This window comes from Tasmannia lanceolata, unplaced genomic scaffold (assembly GCF_043159265.1).
Source record: "Tasmannia lanceolata isolate RefF3 unplaced genomic scaffold, GAP_Taslan_0.1 ptg000008l, whole genome shotgun sequence".
In the NCBI taxonomy this organism is placed as follows: domain Eukaryota; kingdom Viridiplantae; phylum Streptophyta; class Magnoliopsida; order Canellales; family Winteraceae; genus Tasmannia; species Tasmannia lanceolata.
Window position 1 is genome coordinate 12,768,504 of NW_027518685.1, and position 18,467 is coordinate 12,786,970.

Genomic DNA, 18,467 nt, shown 5'->3' on the forward strand with positions numbered 1-18,467 from the left:
TTGGCAAAGTGGGATTTGTCAGTTTTGGGAATTCCGATGCAAGGAAAATTTTTTCAATGGACAATGAATTTTCTAGCAGTTGAACAACCTATCCGCCCGCATTTTCATGGATTTTTTTTCCCAAAATAGAAAAAACTTTCCTATTTTCTATGAAAATTGCAAATCCACTATACGCCCTGGAATTTTTTGATGGGAAAAATATTACATAATTTTTTTTTAGATCCAAATGGCCCTTTAATGATCCAAAGCTCCAGACAATGTAAATAGACCGATTTCTGAAGATATTCTCTACTTACTTATGTATTTTCTTTCACTGTTACAAGTTACAACCTACAATTTGCAAGGTCAGGATTTTTCAGCTGATATTATTTTTCGGTCATGCAAATGATTTGTTCAGGTCATTCAAAAACTAGCACCGCCTACTCGTCATTATCGTAAGATCTGTGGTAAATTGGCGTGCAATTTGTGTGGAATAATGCAACCCTGATCATATCATGACCCATTATTACAAGCATTTTTTCTATCATTAATAACTGGTTTATCAAGGAAATCGTCATCGTATAACAATTGAGAGAAGAAGAAAGCCAGTCAATCCTACAACTGACTAGTCAATTAATACACAGAATGAAAGAAAAGGCTCTACGTCACCTTACAAAAGACATGCAAAAGATGCTCAGAGCCTCCTCTCTGGTTACACCTCTTTCCCCATCTTCTGTAAATACAATTCTGATCTCCTCATATCTTTAATATCCCAATCCTGATAGGTCACAGCACTTAAGAATGAGCAACCATTTCAACTTAAGAATGAGCAACCATTTCAAGGGCCCCGGCACTTGCGAAAACACAGACAACCCCGAGGCTGATCGCCAGGGATCATTCCTCCACCCTTTGAGGTATCAATAGCCTCCAACATGGTAACCACCTCATCCATCTCGGGCCGCTTGTCTGGGTTTGCATCCCAGCATTTTTTCATCACATTTGCCAGGGCGCTCGGGCAACAGCGAGGTATATCCGGCCTCAAATTCTGAAATTTTCATGTAGATTGATCAATTTTAACCCATCAAGATTTTTTTAATCACGACAGTCTAGATGTATATGTGAAACAACCAATTACTCCAAAAGCATAAGCTTTTAAAGTGGGTATTATTTAATCATTTATAAATCACTCCCCTTCATGTGTCACCCCTCTTTTTTGGGTCAGTGTACAACCGTGGCACATGTAGCCCCTCTTTTTTGGGGTTGGCCGTATATGTGGATTTTTAATTTCAAGGAGTTATTGGGTTTTGAACCTAGAACCTGCCATGAGGCAATAGCTCTGATACCATGTGAAACAACCAATTACTCTAAATGCTTAGCCGTTTGGATACAAGGATATTATAATTCAGGATTGTAAAACCCTGTATTTTACAACCTAAAACCTGGATTTTATAAGCCAAAACCCGGATTTTATAAGCTAAAACCTGGATTTTACAATCCTGAAAGGCACAATCCCAGTTTTAGCTTACAAAATATGGGTTTTAACTTATAAAATCCAGGTTTTAGCATGTAAAATCTTGGATAACCTAGATTATAAAATCCTAGAATCCAAACTGCATTGGTGTTATTTAATCATTTATACTTAAACATATGTACCCAGAAAAGAATGTATACCTGCCGTACAACTGCAGATGTCATCTCTGAGAAGCTGAGATCGGGATATGGCATATCACAACAATATATTTCCCATAAGCAGATGCCGAAACTGTACACATCACATTTTCTGTTATATGGGTTGCCATTGAGGACCTGTAATCCATCCGCCCGCGAGTGTCACTGATGACTGGGTAAAATAAACGAGAATGCAGGGTATAAAATATAAGAATTCTATATAGGTTAAGACGTCATATCCTAGATTTCTCCCAGATACATCAAATCCTCAAAGTTCAACTACGAAAAGCAGAACAAGTAAATCATTTTGTTGAAATTTAGCACAAACAACTCAATCAACAACCCGAATTATAAAGGATTTATAGACAGACGAATTGTCCTGCACAGGAAAGAAATCCTATCATGTACAGACCTCCCTATCCAATAATTCAAATCCCTAGTGTCCTGCTCTTCTGGACTGACACCCACGCAAAAGAAACGAGCAGAAAAAACCAATGACCTGGTCTAACAAAGGCTCTGAGTATTTGCCCATTAGATCACATTAAGAGAGCATCACTCCATTGGAGAAATATAGGAAAGATGCCAGAAAGAAAGAAAAAGAAGCATTGGACATATCTATAGAGGTGAAGACCAGTAAAGGCTTGAGTGCTTGACCACAGTCGGTGTAAGTTGAATTAGTAGACCCAATAAGAGCCACACCAATAAGGGATAACCAAATCATCTAATGTGCTTTGGGGTAGGAACATTTTTTTTATAACATGGTTGAACCCATTAGCTGCCTGAACATTTTCATGGCCAGAAGTGGGGTTTCCAATGGTAGTCTGAGAGTTAAAACAGTTGCAAAATTTCTTACAATGCTACCTCATATAATATTTATCAATTGGACTCGTAAATTAGTCTATTATTTCTGTGCGAATGTGGTCATGGCACCATACTTCAGTCCAAACATCCAGCCTAAGGTATACAATCTAATTCCTGGAGGATAGTTGAGCCAAACATAAATGAATGGAATAACTGTAATCTCGAGTCCAACAATTTTTTTTCAAAGGTGACAAAGTATATTTATACGACTAAAATTACATCGGGGACCAGAGGTCCCAACTTGCATTTACATAGCATAACGGTCAAGAGCATACTCCTGAACCATCATGCGAAACAAAAGTAGAAACTATTCGTAATTACATCAAGAAAAGATAACTGATCCATCCTGCCAGTTCCACAGCAAAAACCATCTAACAAACAAGGTTACAGGCCTATCAACTTCCCGACAAACCAAAAAACAGTTCTTCACTCCAGACTTCCGAGGACAAGACATGCTATCACCCAAAGCGAATGACTAGAGTCTATCAAGCTAAGGGGAATCAACTTCATTGCGGATTCTCCACAGCTTCCAAGATCAGATTAGTGCCTGAAACAGCCAAGGCCAAAGAATTTGAAGCTTGGTGAAGATCTACATCGTTTCATTTGCTCACGTACTTCGTCTAGATTAATTAATGCAACAATCTTAACAAAACAATTCCTCAGGAAGAGAAACACAAAAAAGTCCCCAGAAAGCGAAAGACCAAATAGTCTCTCAAGCTTAGCGAGGACCTTCCACGCTTAATTCACTCCCATGGCCTCTCCTTAGAAATTCTAAAAGACTCCTTTAAACTAACAACCGGTCAATGAAGCAACCACCCTCCCGCTAATCTTTAAACATCACTAACACCCTAACCCAAAACACCCAGAAAATACAGCCCACCTATTCAAACTGACCTGCTTATAAAAACTGATAATACGACCAGAACTACAAAAGAAACCTAAAAACCGACAACCTAAGCACAGACTAAGAACAAAAAAACGGAGCCAGACAACTACTTCAGGGTCCTCGACCCTCTTCACCGACCATTTTTTCTTTTTCCTTCTTTTCCCGTCTGTCCCTTTCTCGATACCCAGAAACATTTTCCTCGTCTCTTCCAAATTCTCGTCATACCCAATCCCAAAAACATCACCCACTGACAGCAACTCATCAAACTCGTAAGATTCAACCTCCTTCTGCTTATCCTCAGAGTCCACCTCTACTTCCTTGTCTTTAGACTCTTCCTCCTGATCCAAGCGCGAACAAACCAACTGACTAACTTCCACGTTTAGAGAATCCCTAGAAACCTTAGACCATCTGGTATCAGAGCATGAGGAACCACCTCTAAGTTTTCAAGAGCCATCTGCGCTTCCCATTTCAACTGCCTCCCTCTACGCTCTAATTCCAGAGCCTCCTTGAAATGGGGGAGCTTGTAGGCTGGGACACAATTTTCTTTTGGGTGATGCTTACCCGTCAGCCTAAAAAATTCCTCAGCATTCGCCCTTGCATCTTTCTTGAACTTTCTCCAATCCTCTTTCCATATAGCCATTGTCCTTTCTCTTGGGGTCGGAAATTATGCAGACGCCTTCGCTTCGTCATAAACCCAAGTCTTTTTTGGCTTGGACCCCTCACCTTCCTCCTTAGAATTTCCTTTCCCTTTCATATTTCTGTCTCTTTCGCCTCCCTCCCCTGAAGAGGTGGAGTCACTGGGGTTATCAAAGTTTTCCAACATTTTCTTAATTTCTAAAACCAGAGATTTTTTTATTCTCCCTAACAAAATGAATTTTTTTCTCCTCCCTAACAAAATGACCCTGGAGCTTCATTTTAAAGACGGAGAGACCGCCTCTTGTGGCCAATAAATGATTTTCAAATTTCTGGTCCCTACGCATGGACCTGGCTATTCCAACACGGAGGCTTTTCAGCTTCTTCTTCGATTTCACACGTTTCCTTGCAGATTTATCTATATCAATTAGTGTTATTTTTTATTTCCCCGCCTCTCTGTTGAAACCGTCATTATCACTATTTTCTGAGTGCCTCGATATCGTTGCTTCCTCTGACTGCAGGACTATTCCTTCTGCGTCACGACTTCGATTGACCTTCCCCCAGACGCCAAGTGTCCTCGCCTTAAATAAACTCTTATCATTATCTGGCCCACGCCATCCTTTTCTTCCTTGAAATGACACCTTCCTATCTACTGACCATCTAACTTTCTTTTTATTTTTAATTTTATGTTAGAGAACGATTCAAATTCTAGGGAGGGCAGGCACAACAGCTCTCTATCCTTTGAAATCCTCTTCGGAGGATTTTTCTATCCATCGCTTTCCAGGAAAGACTTCTCCCCGGCAATAACACATCGGTAGTCCGATAGCTGGAAACCTCAGGAGAATTTGGTTTTTCCTTAGGTTGAAACTCTCCAGTGTTTTGCCAGCTCTCATTAATGGGGGTGACTTCAGCCACAGCTTTAACTCCTACTAAAAAGGAACTGGATTCCACCTTAAGGCTTATGAAAGGCGCTAGACATTTCCACATAGAAGTTAAGACTTTAGCTAAGGCAAAAGCCATACAGTGATCATGGTGCCAAGAAAGTTGGACCTCGAGAACCTGTCCAAAATATTCCCCAGAGCCACCACTGTCGTAGAGGACCATGCATGAAGAGGGATATCATAGAATCTTATCCAAATAGATCTTGCACCATTATTAATCGTAGGGAACCAAGGCTGGAGCGAGAGGAGATAACCGCCCAAAGCATCCCCTCCCCTGCGCAGGATTGAGGAAGCCTGCAATTCCGAATCAAAACTAAAAAGGACTATTGAAGGGCTTAGAGGGCTTAGGCAAGCCCCATGAGCTATTTTCCATGCTTCCCACCAAGCAACTTTTGAAGGCCAATCTTCGCTCCACCACTTGTTTCGATGGTACTTCAATCTCTGGAATTTTATTAGATTCAGGTTCCCGAATAAGGCGACATCCTTCTCTACTCTTGGCAGCCCACCCCTACCAGAAACTCTTGCCTTTCTTACCAACGAGCATTTCCTCCAACGGCTTCGCGACCCAAAGTTATGATATCCACAATCCAAGCACTTCCAGTCACTAGCCTTGGTAGGGGAGAAGTGCCCCCTAAAGCTATCCAATCTTCCTTCTAATTTCTTCTCAACCTAGAAAAAGGCCTCCTCTACAGAAAGCCTCTCCTTCCTCAAATCTCCCAGGGGTTCTAGGGAAAGATCTAGGGGAAGACCAGTTGGATCTACCATCGCTACTTCCCTGCTCTAAAAGAATCATGAATCTTCTGCAACAGACCCTGAACAATCCTAACGAACGGAGAGCGTCCTGAGCAGAATATCCAGACTCAACAATGTCTAAATAGGTCTCCATTAAATTTCCAATCCTAAAGCCACAACTACAGATACCAGCACCCAAGGGATCACCGGCGCCATAATCTCCCGGAGATAGGCCTTGGCGACGACCATAGTATTCTCTTACGGACATTTCCGCTCCTTCTAATCACACTATATTTTTTCACATTCCATCTCGAGTCCAACAATAAACTAGATCATGGATCTATCAGTACACTGTACAAGTTTGAAGTCGTTTAGTTAAATGTTTCCAAACCCAGACATGTGCAAAAATGTGAACAAAGCAAATCCAAGTCGACTCAGTGCCGAGAGCACCGAGTACTTGATTGCAGTGTTTAAAAATGAGTATACGGTGCGAAACGCAGCCAAAAAAAAATCCTAGTCAACTTAGCATGACGCAGTCGATGGGTACTCGGTTGACACGGCTGAGTACTCGGTTGACACGGTCATAATTCGGGAGACTCAAGGAGTTTTTATTGACTCTGTAGGGCAAAACGCAAAAAGCCACCAAGGTAAAAGGGACGCGGACGTGGACGTGGGGGAGTTTTAAAACTATGCTTGGTTGACACAGTCATAACTCACGAGAGCCAAAGGAGCTGTGAATAACCCAGGAGAGTCAAAGGAGCTGGCTGTGTGATTGACTTGGTAGGGCAAAATACAGAATCAGATAAGAACTCGGCCAAGGTAAAAGAGAGTTGACTCGGGTGAGTTGACGATTGATGCAGGGAATTCTGAAACAGTGATTTAGTTAGTAGGCCACATATGATACTAACAATCTAACGAATCTCCAGGGGTTTATTACAATTAGATCATTGTTCCAAGTTCAAACCAATACTTGTCGGATACACTGAAAGTCTGAAACATTTTGGAATCCCAATCATTCTTTTATGGGTTTTATAAAGAACCCATTCCAGTGGTTTGAAAAGAATGATATTGATCTAGGAAGGATTCTTCAAAGGTCTATTGCAATTTTCACCTACAAAATTATCTGAACATGCATACAATATTAGTTTAGTGATACTATTTTCAAAACATTTCAGAAGATAGCATGCATGTTCCAGCATATTCTCGTTTGACAGTGTGACTACAAGTTTCTAGACAAAGATGATATGAAATGCCTTCAAAATAGGTGCAGCAGCAAGTCACTGCAAGCGCTTGGCCTATTTTACAGAAAACATATGATGGAGGCAACTAAATTTTCATTATAGAAAAATACCCACCAGAAAAACAATGTGTCAGCTAATGACAAAGTCCAAAATTGACCATTATAACTATATTCTAACATTCATTCCAGTGCATAGAAGTAATAACCATAAGACCAACTAGAACAAAATCCAATGCACTTCGTAGCAACAATATAGTTCTTAACAAATAAAAAGAAAAGGAATTAAACTTGTCCGGAGAAAAGTTGAGCTTTCGCTATGACCCACAAAACCTTCTTTTTATTGACTCTGCACAGATTAATTTATTACAGGCACATAGATATAGCACACAATATAACTCAATTACAGCAGATAAATGCAAAACTAGAATAACAGCCCTTTCTCAAGGTTCTACGCATAAATAAACATGGTTGAGATCATCTTTGTGCCGTGTCTAATTTAACAATGGCTGCCAAATAAAATGAAAAATTACCTTGAAGAAGTATAAAAACAAGCAAAAAAAAAAAAAAAGTAGCTACGAACACCATGGTTTTAAACTTCCACCAAAACTAACATGAAATGACTGAAATGTTTCCGTTTCCATCCCCACCGATATGCATACTGAAACAAAAATGCATATCGAAACCAAAATTGTAAGTGTATTGGTGGTATACTATATCACTTTGTGTTACGTAATTGTATTTATATAAATTGCATGTGAAATGTAATGAATGTATAATGTATAAATCTTTATATAAATTACATGTGAAATATGCTATGTACTGGATTGTCACACATGCGCAACAGTGCATGTCACTAGGTGTTCGATGTTGTTAAACCATCATGGATAGTTATCCTTCTTATATGAAGGTTTCTAAGTGTATATTTGTCCTTATTTTAGCATTTCCTCAAGTTTCATCTTAAATTTCTATTATTTGTGTATGTTTCCATATTTTTTCATGATCTTACAAAATTTTCACCAAAATTCCAATCGAAACCGAAACGTTTTTGTTTCCGTGGAAACCGAAACCAAAATTTAAAACCTTGACGAAAACACCGCATTAGCAAATACTAGGGACATGCAACTAGAAAGAGCTATAGGAGATACGATAGTACTTGAACACTAATAGAATACAAAAGTAGACTGTGTATCTCAATCAAAAAAAAACTGGGATGCTGAATTGAGAAAACATACTACATCAGTGCACGACACATGAAAAAAGTATATTAAATCCTCCATAAAATAAATTCAGCAATTGAGAAAGGGAAATATCATATAAGTAAAAATGATTCAAAGAAATTTTAAGAAAAAAAATCTTACTATTCAGGAGATTAATTTTAATTAAAGTGATGGTAATACCTCAGGCGCCATGTAACCAAGGGTTCCTGTCTCGCCAGTCATATCATTTGGGTTTTGGGCCTCAACCCGAGCAACCCCAAAGTCAGCAATTTTAACAGTGCGTGTCTTATCCATAAGCATATTCTCTGTCTTTACATCTCTATGAACAATCTTCTTGGAGTGAAGATAACTCAACCTAAAAATAAAGAAATAACTTGCTTTAAGTGTTTAGCTGAGCTACATGAGCTTTAAAAACTTACAGGACACAAATTCTGTTGAATTGACCCACCCTCTTGCAAGATCCAGAGCCAATTGAACAACAACTCTGAAAGCCAGCTTCCTTCTCCGATTTTTTATAAGGTATGATTTTAGCGCACCCCCAGGAAGGTATTCAACGACGACACAGCAAATATTACTAGGCATACCCATATGACCATTATCTGTTTGTATACTAAGCTCCGGTGTGCCCATTGTAGCCCCTATGAACTGCAAAAGAAGTTCAGAATGAATGTTACTTAAGACCACCATTTAAACAATATTAAGAAATAATATACATCAAGATTCAAGGTGGAAGCATGAAAAGGGAAGTATGAAAAACACTTCCCACAGCATTGAGGCCTCTTGTTTGGTCACGGGAACAGCTACCAAATAAATTAAAATTAAGGCCACAAATTGGATCAAGAAATAAAATATCGCACCAGTGTACATCCTTCAGCAGAAAAAAATGTTCAAAGATGAAGTACAATCCAATTGGAAGTAATAGCTATAAATTAGATTGAAACGAAAAAAATTATGAAAGGTCATATAACCAACCCAGCCTTCTCTCTACCTAGAGAATATGCTGTCATTGGCTTCTCTATACATGTGCGAAAAGAAAACATCCACAGCTCCACTTAAGGATCTTGTCAATAATAAGAGATATTGGGTTGACCCCATAGTTCAGTTGGAAGGCTGAACTATGGGCTCAACCCGATATCTCATATGTATAAAGGAAAATAATAGGAGTGATTCTCCATTGTTCCAGGCTACAAGATATAGCCCAAGCAATAATGATATTAGTGTATCCTCCACCAAAATCTCCCTCCACCAAAATCCCCCCCCAATGTTTTTTTTGGCAACTGAAAAACAACCTTTCCTCACAATGTCACTTAGAAATATGGCTCAAACTTATACCAAGCCAACATTTCATCCACAAATTAGTTGAACTTTTTTCAGATGGTTCTGTTAAGATTAATAACCTTCATCCATGCAAGCATGAAAGAGAAAGAAGTAAAGAAGGGAGATGAAGCGGGAGAAAGAATGCGTGTAGAAAAAAAAACCATTCAAAAACAGAAAGAATGTATGTGTGTAGATTAGAGAAGAAAGAATTTTTGTAGGTTAACTCTTAAGTGAATTGGCACTATCTCTTCAATGTTCCCCCTTTCCTCATAATGTCACTTAGAAATATGGCTCAAACTTATAGCAAGCCAACATTTCGTCCACAAATTAGTTGAACTTTTTCCAGATGGTTCTGTTAAGATTAATAACCTTCATCCATGCAAGCATGAAAGAGAAAGAAGTAGAGAAGGGAGATGAAGCGGAAGAAAGAATGTGTGTATAAAAAAAAATCATTCAGAAAAAGAAAGAAAGTATGTGTGAAGATTAGAGAAGAAAGAATTTGTGTAGGTTAACTCTTAAGTGAATTGGCACTATCTCTTCAATGTTCCCCGTCAAGCTGGTTTATAGATGTCATTCATACCCAGCTTACAAAAAATACTTCCATATTGACTGCATGCAATAGCCTTTGTAAATATATCAGCCAATGGATCTTTGGACTTCATATGTGGTGCATATATCACTCTACTGACACCCTTTTCAGGAACAAAATGACAATGAAATTCAATGTGTTTGGTCCTTTCATGAAACAACGGATTGATGGTAATGTATATAACAGATTGATTGTCGCAGTGCATCTTCATGCATTGAGGAACCTTGAATCCCACTTCTTCCACCACAGTCTTTAACCACTTTATCTGAGTTTTAAGGACTCGAAGTGACAGGGATTTGTTGTGGCTGAGTTTTGGCCTGCCCTAAGCTTTGAAACACTGATATGAACCTATTTGGCCAATCATGAGCTCCAAATCCCCTACACTTGGAGCAAAACTGAGTTCCTTATCAGCCATGATCCTACTCTGCATGCCCCAACAACCAGCTAGCGACCCAATTCTAATCTCATTAAACATCACATCACATGGAACACCTCTCTATGCCATTCATACTTGGAGCAAAACTGAGTTCCTTATCAGCCATGATCCTATTCTGCATGCCCCAACAACCAGCTAGCGACCCAATTCTAATCTCATTAAACATCACATCACATCACATGGAACACCTCTCTATGCCATTCATTAGGCCCATCACTAACTCAACCACAGATAGAATGGACTAAGCAATCAAGCATGATTCTCTAACACTCCCACAAAGGTAATGGTAACAGCTACATACTGTAAGAGCATATCACCAACTGGGCCATTTCTCTCATCAAGCAAAACCCTTACCACTTTTTAAACATTGAAAAAAGTCACTTCCCATATGGGTGCAAATAGAAAAAATTGAATCACTTGTAACATCTACCAATACTCCAAACATTGTAATTGATAGGTTTGAAATCTGTAAAACTGAGGTACATAAAAATATATATGTTTTTTCCATATACCTGGTGACGACTAGAGTAAAGCTTGAGTCCCTTTGTTGTTACTTGTTAGTGTACTCACTAAATACATCTATGAATCACATAAGATTTCCCCATAAAACTTGGCGCTACTGTCTATAGGTTTCTTTTTACAAGTAAATGCCACTGAGATTAGTGTACCATTTCTATTTTGTTGTGTAACAAATATTCTATATCAAGTTATCCATCGAGATAGAATTGAGTATTGCAGGCATAAATAATCACAGTTTCCAACTCCATCTGATTACAGCAGAAACTATATTCCTAAAATTGTCAAGAAACATTAAGTTCTTGAAAACCTTATAACATATGAAGAGAAATGTACTGAATGCAAAAATTCCATGACCTAGTAACAGCAGCTGAATTCCTTATAATTTCAAAACTATGCTCAATTTCTCCAATAGATTGGCAGTTCACAATACACAAATGGGTGGGGTGAAACAGTACGGAAATCAACCAAATTAATCAGCATCTATATCAAACCAAACCAGAAAACGAGTCTGTGGTCATCCTATTTTGCCTTTTATTTAAAAAGGCTCTTTTAATTCCTAGGTGTCTGTTGCAGAAAACACTAGGTTTTTCTAATTAACTCAAAATGGATATTTTCTGACCAATCTAACCATGCAAGGGATGAGTAGATGAGTAAACATCAAGTTTTTCAACTAAATCAGTTACGGAAACATGCATTTAGAATGTAATGACATTTTAAACAGAAGAGAACAAGCAGCAATATAATTTTTTGAGAAAGAATGAGCAGCAACATAAAAAAGATATGAACTTGGTCAAACACTAAAGAAGCTCACAAAATCAACCTGATTCAATCAAAACTAAGGTTGACCCGAGAGGATAACTAGAATTTTCAAAAGCCCAAGAGAAACTCAACTGAGTACCAAGACACTTTATTCTTTTTGAAGCGGTGGACCAAAAGAACTTATCAAGTTTTTTATTGTCTCGATCGAGTTTTGCAATCCAACTCAAGCAACTCAAACAAGTACTCAGCCTTAGTTTTAAGTTGGAATCAAACTAGGGCAGTCACTCAGTGTGAGTATGTAAACCTTAATTTTGACAATGCCAACAACGAGAATTCTGTTATAAGCACATACATGACAATTGTGTGACTATGCTACTTATCTTGTGCAACCAATTACTAAGGGGGGGAATGGAAAAATTGCATGTGCAAAAAATGAAGTGTTACCTTAGTTACATTGGGATGATCAAGCTTATGCCAAACGGCAACTTCTTGGGTAAAAGCTCCTCGAAGAGAAACAAGTTCAGCTTCTGTCCTGTGGCCCTCTTCCCCCCAGTCAAGCAACTTAACTAAAATAAGAAAAGGAAGGAGACCTAATGTTAGTAAAGTCTCAAATTTAGAGGTTTCTTTCAACATAGAAACAATGAAAATTGCAATTCAGGCGCAGTGAAATTATTATTATTATTTTTTAAATAAACCAAACAGAATAGAGAGGGATACGAGAAAAAAGAAGTACTACAACACATTTCTCTCCGGTAAAAGTGTCAATCATCAAGCTAATTGAATTTATGCCGGATGATAGGCTGCTTACAGTATCCATTTCGGATCTCTTGTATGCACAGTCACAAACATTTGTCTAGGGAATTTCTCAGGAAGGGAAAATCTCAGGAGATTCTAATCTTTTTATGTTTTCTTTGGGTTTATATGGGAAAAAACTGGAAAAATAAATAATTAAAACCTTAGTAAAAGAAAAAAAGGTTCGAAAATTTGTGATTTTTTGCGACAAAAACAAAAAAAATAAAAAATCATGATGTTTTCATTTAGGGGAAGTTTCTCTTTTTATCAAAATACCGTGCCTTTTGTGATATTTTGGAAACCAAGCTTGTGACTATGCTTGCATGCAAGGGGGAAAAAGATCGATATTAAAAAAAAAAAAAGAATGATTGGATTTAGTTTCAAGCTTAGTCATCTGTCATTTTTCTTAGGTATCCCTCCTATAACTAATCTGACCTAGATACTAGCAAAGAATGAATTAATAGACAGTTGGGATCACATGAAAATTCAATAAAAGAAACCCAACACACAACTGTTACAGAAATCCCGTGAAAGTCACGGATTTGAGAAAGCTTACATTCACGAGAACAACACAATCTTCCATAAGAGAAAAGGACAAACAACCAAAAAGAAAAGAAAAAAAATGATCAAGGAGAAGAACACAGTAAAACAATACAGTCCTCATTTCATAACCCAGATCAAATGAAGGCCCATCTCAGTAACAAACTCCTTATGCCAATATTTGAAGATTTTTTAACTGGATCAACCAACAAAAAACAAACCCTTTTTTTTAAACCACAACTGAGTATCTCCACAGATAATACTATAGAAGTTGAAGAGGAAAAACCCTACATGGGTATCGATCAGAAAACAAAAAGAAATAAATGGGTATTCAAGAAAACCTAAATGGGCACCACAAAATCAAGAAAAGTAAATCAAAACACCAAAAGAGAGAGAAAAAAAAGGGGTAAATCAAGAAACCCTAACTTACCAATAAAAAGAGGAAAAACCCTACATGGGTATCGATCAGAAAACAAAAAGAAATAAATGGGTATTCAAGAAAACCTAAATGGGCACCACAAAATCAAGAAAAGTAAATCAAAACAGCAAAAGAGAGAGAAAAAAAAAGGGGTAAATCAAGAAACCCTAACTTACCAATAAAAAAATTCAAAGAAACAGAAGTAAAAAAAAGTGTAAAAGAAGGGAAAATCTGTCCTCACCAGCAACATCTAGCCCATCATAAACCCCTCTATGAACAGTACCAAAGGTTCCTCGACCGATTACGCTCTTTATAACGAGTTTTGTGGGGTCAATCTCCCACTCTTCCCTTGAAACCCTATCTTTCCCACCTTCTTTCTTTTTCTCCATAGTCCATGCTCGGCTAAGATGCCTCTCTAATTGCTCGTCTAAGCTCTTTAGATCGATCTGATCTGCCCTTACAAACCCATCACTACTCTCCTTCATCTTTCTCTATTTCTCTGTCTTTCTCAGTTCTAACAGGGTTGGTGTGGTTTTGGTTGCTTTTGCTGCTTCTTCTCTTCTTCTCACTATAACATCCATGTGGGCACATGGATTGACTGAACACAACGTGTGTTTCTGACCCACCTCGCTCTCCTTTTCTTTATAAGGAATTTCTCAATTACGTAGAGTGTACGGTCAATGCACTTTCATTTGTTTTTCCCACGGCAACATACAAAACTAAATCTAATAATGCTTCAAAATCTGCGTTTCGCTGGAAAATATATGGAAGTTGGAAGGGCTTAAAAAGGACTTGGATAAGATGGTACGCAAATCAAAGCATAGAAAAAGGATTCTGTTGCTTCTACCATTTAAGCCCCGTTTCTTTTAGATTTTGAGAACCGATTGCGAGTCCCAAACTGATTATTGGACTCGACAAAAAATTGATTCTGGCTTTTTTCAATTTTGAGAATTGATTGTGTCACAAAACTAATTGTTGGACTCAAAATTAAGGCCTTGCCCGTTTGGTCCAATAATCGGTTGGGGCCCTCACCATCGGTTGTCACAATATAAACAAATAGAGTCCGGTGATCTGTTTTGGACTCACAATTGGCTCGGTTGCGGGTTTAACCATCAGTTGTCACAATCTGAAACAAATAGGGTAGAAATGTAAATTTAAGACCAGTAATCTGTTTTGGACTCGCAATTGGCTCCCAAAATCCAAAAGTAAACTTAATTTTGAGTAATAATCAGTTTTGGGACTCAAAATCCAAAGCGAACAGGGCCTAAGAGTTCTAGTGAGATATAGTAATTGGGCCTACCCACATAACACCTACAAGTGAGCCATAAATCCATGGAGATACATAGGAAAAGATCATTATGTTTGGATAATGCCAGAGTCCCAATCCATGACAAGTGCGAACTTTTTTTAGTTTGCAGTTATTTTACAAGTCGACAGGAATGGAGAGCATGATCCATTCATTGATGCGAGCAAAATCGATTGACCAGATTGAAAATGATCTTGCAGAAGATGCATTGGATCAATCTATTGATCGATAGGGTATTGGCCCGAGAAGTAGAACCAACAAAATTAAATTTTTAAGTCCCCTCTGTGAACCATTATCACATCTGCTGGAATTTCCAGAATGGAGAAAAAGTCTCACTTAAAAGAATTCAATAGAGGACTAGATTGAACTGAGGTCATCAAATGAGACAGTGAAGATCGTTTGGCTAGTGCAATTTTTAAAGTATGGAATCACCATAGTAAGGCCCACCAGATGAACAGTCAAGATTATAATGACATATGGTGCGTAAGTGCGTCTCATGACTGTTTAGTGTCATTCCCCTTTTGCACCGGAGAACAGCCACCTCAGATGAATGAAATGAATAAGACAAAGTCAGCCAAAAAGTGAGCATGTGTGGCTGTTCTCTCATGCACAAGTCAGTGGCGCATCGTGAAATTGCCTAGGATATCCCCCTTTTAAAATATGATTAAAAAGCTTATTTATTATTAAACAATCATAGGAAACTACCTTAAATTTATTTTAATACATACCAAGACGAAATGTACACACTAAAATTAGATCAATCCACTTTATTAAAAGATGTCACATTTTTTAATTGATCAGTCAACAGCCATGAAAAACCGGCAATGGCCTCTCTCTCTCTCTCTCTCTGTCTCTCCAATGAAGATGAGTGGTTTAGCTGTGGCCATAAAAAAAGGCATTGATGTTGATAGGAGATTGGCTTGGGAGAAGAAAAGAAAGGCTACAAGGGGTATGACAATATTAAATGAGTGGGAAGGTGCACATTAAACTTTCGTTTGGGAGCTTTCATCATTATTGAAAAGTATATGAGAGGCTTTGATCAAGAGAGAACCCTTTGAGGGTTGTTTTATTTTGAAAAAAACTTTAATAAGGCCTACCATCATGAAATAAATGTCATCTTGTGATTGGATGAGAGGCTTATGTGACTATTGTATGTTTTTTCCATTGCAAGCATCAAATCACTTCTTCTACATGATCTTGCTGTATTTAGATAATTTAGTCACATGTATATCATAGAGAAAGAGAGTTATAATGGAGAAACTTCCTCTAAGGTCATTAAAAGGGGAGTACCTTTTTGTCCTATGTGACCTGTTTTCACTGTGAACAAAACTCATTGCCTTGCACTGGCATGGTTCTTCCTTTGGCTGAGTGAAATGAAAAGTGGGGGAGAAGCAAAATTCAAAATGTCACTCGCATGTTATTTGCAGGGCAGACCCATGACTTTGTGCCTAATGAAACACTAACAACTACATAAAGATGTAACAATCAAAGGTCTTTCAAAGGATCTATATGATGATGAAGAAGATTATCGCAAATGTGCCTGTAATTTTGTTTCATTTGGGGGATTGGTCACTCAAGGGGTGAATTTTTATTACAAAGAAAATCCTAGTCTGGAAAGGTTATGTGAGGAGAAAGAGGTGGGTTGGCTCGGCAAAATGCATTTATATTGGATAAAGGAGCTTTTAAGATGGATGTCATTATCTCAAACTTAATTAAATCCTTTTCTTATTTGACCAGGAAAGCGTCATTTATACCTTGGGCCGGCAAAAATGACGGAGAGAGAGAGAGAGAGTCTTGAACTTACTGCTTTAGAAAACCGTACTGAGTTGTCAATAGTGTAGATTTCCTAGTTAGACCAGGGAGAGAGAGAGAGAAGTTTCTATCTTCGAAACTTCCTAATCTTGTTTGTGGCCTTGCATTAGGCAATCCTTTGCTTAAACGAAACTAATCAACATGTTTGGAAACTTCTTAGAAGGCAAGTTAGCGCTAAAGAAATTTGCTAATCTTGTGCTAAAGAAGCCAAACGGCTATCTTTCGAAGTTCTATGTGATCTTCATACCCTATAAAAGGAGACTCTTGGTCTCTCTTCCTCCCACCATCAAACGACATCAAGTGTGACATCTCTCTCTTAAGAAAACACATCAAAAGAGAGGTTTCCCATAAGCCCAGTGATGGGAATGATGAAGAGAAGAGCAAGGGGTGTTTTCAGGCCGATTTTGTGCTCGGAAAAGCAAATTGATAATCTGTGTAGCTAGTAATTGTAGAAGTCAGGTGGAGTCAGGACTAAGATGAGTTGGGTGGAGTCAGACTAAGAAGAATTGATAATCTGTGTAGCTAGTAAATGTAGAAGTTTCATTGCGGTCTCTTAATAGAATTAGGAGAGAGAGAGAGAGAGAGAGAGAGAGAGAGAGAGAGAGAGATAACCATAATAGTTGTCTCTTGTGTCTCCTAATTAGAAAGGAAAGAGAGGCAGGGGAAGATTTAGGTTTAGGAAACCTAAATCTATGTAAGGTAATGTTATACTCTATGAACGGAGAGAAGAAGAGAGGAGGTCTTGTACATGTGGGAAGCCAAGGTAGTTTTGCTTGGATCGTTGGATTCTCTTGATCAGTTTGTTGTCATGGGTTGTGAGCATTGTTCGTGAGATCCACTTATCTTAGACTTATGATTTGCATTGTTCATCTGGTGGTGGTGGACCCACCTTGGATGTGTGATTACCCAAAAGATTACCTCAATCAGACGATCCTACTCATTGGATCTAGACGTTGGATCGGTAGCCAACATATGTATGCTTGAGAAAAGCAATGGTCAAGATTCATTGTGATGACCCAAATACTCCATCTAATGGAAAAGTCTTGTAACTGCATCTCATAGTATCATTTCACAAACAAAGCAAAGCCACATAGATACCTGCTTTCTATTTTTTTTACTGGAGAAATGAGCACAAAACGTGAGGAATTGTCTCTTTATGATTTATCGAGAATGGTCACAAAGGAGTAGTTGTCGAGGAAAGATAATGCTTACTCTAAAATGTCATCTTATAAGTAGATTAGTTGACTTAGAATGCACGAGTTGTCAAGACAAGTTAGGCATTACCTTAGAGAGAAAGCATAGAAATATACGTCCAAGGATTCGTATTGGTGATTAGAAAATTATAATTTTCTATTACAGTTGGTAATTTTGCTTAGGTAGATCAATAGAGAGAGAGAGAGAGAGAGACTTTGGAAAATAATTTTAATGGAAAACTAGTTTAACAAAGACTAGAAAAATCATCATTATCCATGGGAAATTTTTTTCCCCAATAAGGCCATGTCTAGCTAGGATTTTTATTTCTCATGATAAATCAGCATCCAGGGTGGGGATGGGGAGAGAAGGGTATGGCAGGGGAAGAAGGAGAGAGATTTGAGAGGGCACGATTTGAGATGAGCCGAGAAGTGGCTAAAAATCAAGAAAAAGTCAATCCGGTTTTTGAGTAAAGTTTTTTGTTTCCTGATTTTTTGCCATCATCACTTGGAGACATTAGTTTCATTTTTTTGGTTTCCTGATTTTTAGTCCCTTCAACCTCATCTCACTTGAAGACAGCAACTCATCATGAAAAAAAAAAAATCATGGCTAAGAATTTTTTATCCCTCGA

The 18,467-nt window shown here is 38.1% G+C and overlaps 1 protein-coding gene across 1 annotated transcript; it reads right to left on the bottom strand.

The window, feature by feature from the left end:
* Positions 1-502: 502 nt before the first annotated feature.
* Positions 503-14,285, bottom strand: LOC143884405 (serine/threonine-protein kinase 52-like). The gene is made up of 6 exons (XM_077387950.1): positions 13,769-14,285; positions 12,222-12,343; positions 8,606-8,802; positions 8,338-8,512; positions 1,651-1,785; positions 503-1,024 (listed from the first exon to the last, which is right to left on the bottom strand). The coding sequence occupies exons 1-6, from the start codon at positions 14,010-14,012 to the stop codon at positions 818-820; spliced, it is 1,080 nt and encodes a 359-aa protein (XP_077244065.1). The 5' UTR covers positions 14,013-14,285; the 3' UTR covers positions 503-817.
* Between the last annotated feature and the right edge of the window lie 4,182 nt (positions 14,286-18,467).

Bases quoted from the DNA above. Each gene is read 5' to 3' on its own strand.
- LOC143884405 (XM_077387950.1), bottom strand. From the start codon at position 14,012: ATGAAGGAGAGTAGTGATGGGTTTGTAAGGGCAGATCAGATCGATCTA. The intron at 8,513-8,605 runs GTGGGTCAATTC...CTTTATTTTTAG, and splicing joins GCTCTGGATCTTGCAAGAGG to GTTGAGTTATCTTCACTCCA. The intron at 1,025-1,650 runs GTATACATTCTT...TGAAAATTTCAG, and splicing joins CATCTGCAGTTGTACGGCAG to AATTTGAGGCCGGATATACC.